Source organism: Miscanthus floridulus, chromosome 18 (genome assembly GCF_019320115.1).
Source record: "Miscanthus floridulus cultivar M001 chromosome 18, ASM1932011v1, whole genome shotgun sequence".
Lineage (NCBI taxonomy): Eukaryota > Viridiplantae > Streptophyta > Magnoliopsida > Poales > Poaceae > Miscanthus > Miscanthus floridulus.
In genome coordinates, this window is record NC_089597.1 from 92,665,923 (window position 1) to 92,671,447 (window position 5,525).

The 5,525-nt window shown below is 53.1% G+C and overlaps 2 protein-coding genes across 2 annotated transcripts; both read right to left on the reverse strand.

Moving 5' to 3' along the window:
- Positions 1 to 2,409, reverse strand: LOC136522326 (uncharacterized). Its single transcript, XM_066516157.1, has one exon. It carries the CDS (start codon positions 2,339 to 2,341, stop codon positions 203 to 205), a length of 2,139 nt encoding a protein of 712 aa, XP_066372254.1. The 5' UTR covers positions 2,342 to 2,409; the 3' UTR covers positions 1 to 202.
- A 1,993-nt stretch (positions 2,410 to 4,402) lies between these two features.
- Positions 4,403 to 4,753, reverse strand: LOC136524191 (pheromone receptor transcription factor-like). The gene has a single exon (XM_066517645.1). The coding sequence runs from the start codon at positions 4,751 to 4,753 to the stop codon at positions 4,403 to 4,405; it is 351 nt and encodes a 116-aa protein (XP_066373742.1).
- Positions 4,754 to 5,525: the final 772 nt, after the last annotated feature.

Genomic DNA, 5,525 nt, shown 5'->3' on the forward strand with positions numbered 1-5,525 from the left:
GAACAAATGAGACAACGAATTTATTTTTTCACTAGTATTATCCTAGCAAAAACAATCAACTAGAGAAATGAAAGAGCCGAAGGCTATCTCTGAAAACTATCCAGGACGAAAAACATATGCCAAGCATTTGTCCCACATTATTCGTGCAGAACATTTAAGAGCAAGATCGACCCCCCACGCGTCAATCACCTCGATCAATGAATCAATCGAACACGGCTAGCTTCTGGTACTCCTTACCGGCGATCGCTTGGGCCATGACAGCCTCCGGGCTCACCAAGCCATCGTTCTCCAAGAAGAGCTTGACCAAGTTCTTGGAGAACCCGCTCACCATCGCAACCCCTGGCTGCGTCGACGTCACCGGCGTGGAGCGCGAGTCCCGCAGGTTCCAGAACACGATCTGTGGCACCACGTCGCCGTACCCAGCGTCCCGGAACTTGCGGTTGATGGCCTCGTAGTCGGTCTCCCACCGGTTCGCCGAAGCCTGGTCGAACTCCATGTCGCTGAAGACGAACACGGTCCTAATCATCTTCTCCTGTGCCAGCCGGGCGTCCACTGCCGTGCTGAGGATGCGGTCGAACACCGCCTGGAAGTCGGTGTTGCCTCCCCAATCCATTCTTTCAACGAAACTGTACTTGTCCTTGAGGGTTTTCCCCTTGACCAAGTGGATTTCCGGGCGGCGGCTGAACGTGATCACCCTGCCCGCCCATGGTTCCTCGCTGAGATCCGAGATGAGCAAGCCCAGGGCGATGCACACCTCCATCGGGGTGCCGATCATGCTACCGGACACGTCGCAGACGGCGATGCAGTTGCTCAGCGAGCCCTTCTTGCGGAGGTCGTCCACCATGCGGCGCCACTGCAGCTCCGACACGGCGTCAGACTCGCCGCGGTACGCCGCGGCCGCGATCTCGTGGGGCAGGAGCGCGCCCGCCGCGATCTTGGCCTTCCCCGCCTCCACGTCTTCCAGGTACTTGCCGAAGCGCGCCTCGTCGTGCTTCTTGAACAGGGACTTGTAGCGCCTCATGGCCACGGACGCCACGCGGGCGTAGGGGAGCTGAGACCACCTCTGGGCGCTCATGTACACCTCGGGGAGCTCGAGGACCTTGCGCAGCGGCACCAGCACCTCGCGGCGGAGACGATGGAGCGCGCTGTAGGCGTAGTGCTCCTCCGAAAGGTCGGCGTAGTCGGGGCTGGAGTCACGCGGGAAGAGGCGGCGGGCGATGGCCTCGCAGAGCAGTGTCGTCCGGTCGAACGACGAGCCTGGCGTGGGGCACCACTTGGCGGCGAGCCCGATCTTCTTCTTCTTGCCGTCGGGGGCGAGCTGCTTGAGGTCAGAGGCGAGGAGGTCGGCGAAGAACTCGGCGACGCAGTCGAACAGGAAGCGGTAGGCGCGATCGCTGTAGTACGTCTCCAGTGCGTTCACGGCGAGCCTGGCCGCCTTGGGCACCTTCTTCTTGGCCTTCTTCTTCGCGGCGGCCTCCTCCTGCGGTTGCGGTGGCGCAGCCGCCTCCTGAGGCGCCTCGGGTTTCTGCTCCACCTCCATCGCCTCGCGTTCAGGTTCCTGCTCCACCTCCATAGCCTGATCAGGCTCCTCCGCGTCCATCGGGGCCACGGCCGCCGCTTTTCTGCTTCGCTTGGAGTTGGACTTGGTCCTGGCGAGCGTGGCGGTGAAGTAGTCGGCAAGCGTGGGCTTGCCTGGGACCGTGGTGGCGGCTACGACGGCGGCGTAGTTCTCGCGGGCACGACTCCGACGCTCCGCCAGCTTCGCGACGCGAACCTTCATGGCCCTGCGCGCCTTGTCGGCGTCCGCCTTGGCCTTGGCGACCTTGCGTACGTCGGGGCCGTGGATGAGGCGGTACAGTAGCTCGGGGAAGTCCTTGAAGTAGCCGAACTCGGCGAGCGCGGGAATGTTGCAGGCGAGCGTGCGCGGGTGGCGCTCGTGCATCCAGAGCGCGGCGGCGTAGAACCCGTCCTTGTCGGACTTTCCCGTACCGCGCACGCCGCGGAGGTTGGCGACGAGCTTGAGCGCGGTGAGCGCGTCGTGGTCCCAGGCGGCGGCGAGGAGCGCGCGCACGCGGTCGGGCGGCGTGTCGGGGACGACCTGGAAGAAGAGGTCGAGGCAGGGGTTCCCGGAGCTGGCGTAGGTGGCGGAGTTCTTCTCGGTGCGCGCCTTGCGCGGCGGCTCGGCGCCCGCGGCGGCCTTGGCGTCGGGGTTGGGCTCGTTGAAGCCGGCGTCGAGGAGGTCGAGGAAGGGGTGGGAAGCGGGGGCCTCGGCGTTGGCGACGGCGGACGGCGGTGGGCGCGCCCCGCGGATGGAGGGAGGGCCGAGGAGCACGGGGGCCATGGCGGAGCCGATCTAATCGGATCGGAGCGGTTAGGGTTTAGGGAGGGAGGGATGGATTGGTTCGTTCGATCTGGATGGGGATGGGAATTGCGCTGCGATGCGACGCGGTCGGGTGCCTTGCCTCGCTATATAGCTGAGAGCCTGGTGTTTCTTGCGGGCTTGCGGCCTCGTACGTCGGTGACAAAGTTCGATTGTGGCCGTTGTTTGAACCGACATAGAGGTGGATGGCTCAGATTTGCTCAGTGCCCTTGATTAAAGTGCGCAGCAGTTGGGTTTTTGACTTGGATTGCATTTTTTTTCCAAAAAAGAAACAAAATCAGAAAATTAGAGTTGTGCTTTCCAAAAAAAAAAAAAAATCAGAGTTATGCAGATGGACCAACGTTCCGTTCGTGTGCCGGACCCAAACGGTACCCGCAAATTGTTACCTGTATATGTACTATAGGCCAGCCCATTACCAATAAGGAAAAGAAGAGGCCCATAGAGAGGGCAGTGCCACAGCCAGACGCAGAGTCACTCGCCAACCTGCGTTTTTCGACTGTTTCTTCTGCGCGAACCGTGTTTTTTGACCTTTTTTTTACTGCTTTACCCTTGCCGCATATGATGTCATAGGCGACGTTATATTTTTAATAGAAAAAAAAAACTCATTAATCGTAGGATACTAGAACTTATGATTTCTATTTTTTTTATATTTTTTCGCGAGTGGGCTAGGCCCGCATTTCATTAAGAAGGCAGGAAAGATTCAACGTTACAAGGGAGGCCGCTAGCTCGCTAGTGAGTCACAAGCAAGTCTGAGTGCCCGACGAGCGAACGAGATTACATGAAGGACTATATGGCCCTAGAGCTGAGCAACCAAAGCGCTCCAGGGGGGCATGGACAACTCTAGAACCAATCAGCAGCTTCTAGAACCAGGATGTGAAATGAACGCTCCAGGGGGGCATGGACACATTGCAGAATAGTTTGGAGTTACTTTCCTTCCAGCGTAGACAAGCGGCGAGCAGCATCATCGTGTAGAATCCAGCCTAGCCGTGTTCTTTGGTGAAGCCACCTATCCCCCGACTCATTCTCATGCACAGACACCATGGCCGTCAGACCGGGCGGCTCCAAGATCAAGTGACAGACCTGTCTGCTGTAAACACATCCGAGCATTAGGTGGTCACCGTTTCGTGGCATTGGTCACAGAGGGTACACTCGTCGTCGTCTTGAAGGCCATGGCGCTTACGCCCATGGGAAGTCCAAAGGCCCCTGTGTAGAGCCAGCCAGAAGAAGAATTTAACTCGTGGAGGTGCCTTTGGCTTGCTAGAGCTCCATGTCTCCCAACAACGTAGTCGAGCCAGCAAAGAAGGCACTGTATGTTGAGCACGCCGAGTATTTTCCGTTGGACGACCATCTCCAAATGAAGCGGTCAGATTGGAGAGGAAGCAGCTCCACCTCTCGGACCAACTCCCGGGCCCTCAAATAGTCACACAACACCTCCATAGTGAGGGCTTCACGGATGTCACGCACTACAGCAGGTGATCTCAAATGGTCGGCACAGCGTCTTGGGAGCACTAGCATGGAGACAGAATCAAGCAGCTCAAATCACTCATCATGTTGCTGCAGTACATGCTGTGACAAGACTAATGGATCATTCAATTGGTGGTACTTGAAGTTTCTGAGATCTTTCAGAGCTATTTCACGAAACAATGTTCTGTCAGTTCTAGAACCAATTTTCCCATTGAAGATCCCTAGTCATTGCTACTTGTGTGGCTTCAATTTCTTGTGGAAGGCTCATGGATGTTGATGGAAGGATCCTTGGGAGGGAGCCCATGGAGAATAATTTGGTGGTATTGCAACATATGAAGGCATTGAGTGCCACCAAGTAGGCTGGAAAAATGGTGGATCTTGTAGCCGACCACTGGCTTCTACTCGATTCTCATGGAGCAAGGTAGGCAATCGATCACTGATCTCTTGCTTGATCCTTGAGAGCTCACGATACATATCAAAGAGCTCAGTGGCATCAAGATCCTCTATGCTACCATAAACAAACTTGGAAAACCTTGAGGTCTCCTGGATCTCTTTGGCTCATGCCATGTTCTCATACTTCCTCTTATCGTCTATGGCCTTGGCTTTCTCCAACTGGAACAACTCATTTTGTAAGCTAGTGATTCTTGCCTTGTCTTCTTCACTGCTGTTAGAATCTATTGGTGCATTCCCTAAAACAAAAGAGTCAACAATGGGGCCAGCCTTTGGGGTGCCGAAAGAGGAAAACTTTCCAGTTTCAGACTCCAATACCATGGCAACCCTCGCACCGGTGAGGGCGGAGAGGCCAGAAGCAGCCTTGAAAAGCCCAGAGCGCCTCTTGAAGAACGTAAGACTACGATCTCTATCATCCTCAACGAACTTCACTCCTGACCTCCTTGCCCTCCTCGGCATCCTGGAATAAAGAACAACAAGATACTATAGCCAATATGTGAGCAAGCAAGGAATGTATTTCTTGCTAGAGTGGTTGTGTTTCGGTGGGAATGAAGTTGTGCTACACATCCTTATATAGAAGAAATTTAGGGGGAAAAGGGAAAGAAATCTCGTGAGATTGAAATGCATGAAATATATTGCACATCAAGTCTTACCACATCTCACTGGACTATGGGCCATTCTTTTGTGTAGGAAAAGATGGGCCCAGTTGTTAGTCGCCATTAGAAAGCGGATAAAGAAAATTGAGCGTGAACAACAAAATATTTTCAATTGAAATAGCTATGCACATCTATTTGCCGATTATTAGTCGAATATTTATTGGTTTGTGAAATAAAATATTGAATACTTATTGGGACCCTTAGCTATTAAACAAAACATTTAAGCAGGTACTCCCTCCATTCCAAATTATAAGAAGTTTGGGTTTTTCTAGGTTCATAACTTTTGCTACGCACCTAAATATATATTATATCTAGATACATAGCAAATACTATGAATCTAGAAATGCCAAAACACCTTATAATTTAGGACAGAGGAAGTATTTGTTAGCATCCATTTTTAGTCTTCAGCTAAGATTATCTTATACCCATATAAAATACTAAAATATTTTGGCATTAATACTTTTCAAATACATCTTAGTATTAATTAATCATTAATTAATGAATCCTTTGAGTGAAATCTTATGGATTCACTTCTAATATTATCTTATTCCTAAGCCATTGTAGTTTTTAATGAG

Coding starts and splice junctions, on each gene's coding strand:
- LOC136522326 (XM_066516157.1), bottom strand. CDS start 2,341: ATGGCCCCCGTGCTCCTCGGCCCTCCCTCCATCCGCGGGGCGCGCCCA.
- LOC136524191 (XM_066517645.1), bottom strand. CDS start 4,753: ATGCCGAGGAGGGCAAGGAGGTCAGGAGTGAAGTTCGTTGAGGATGAT.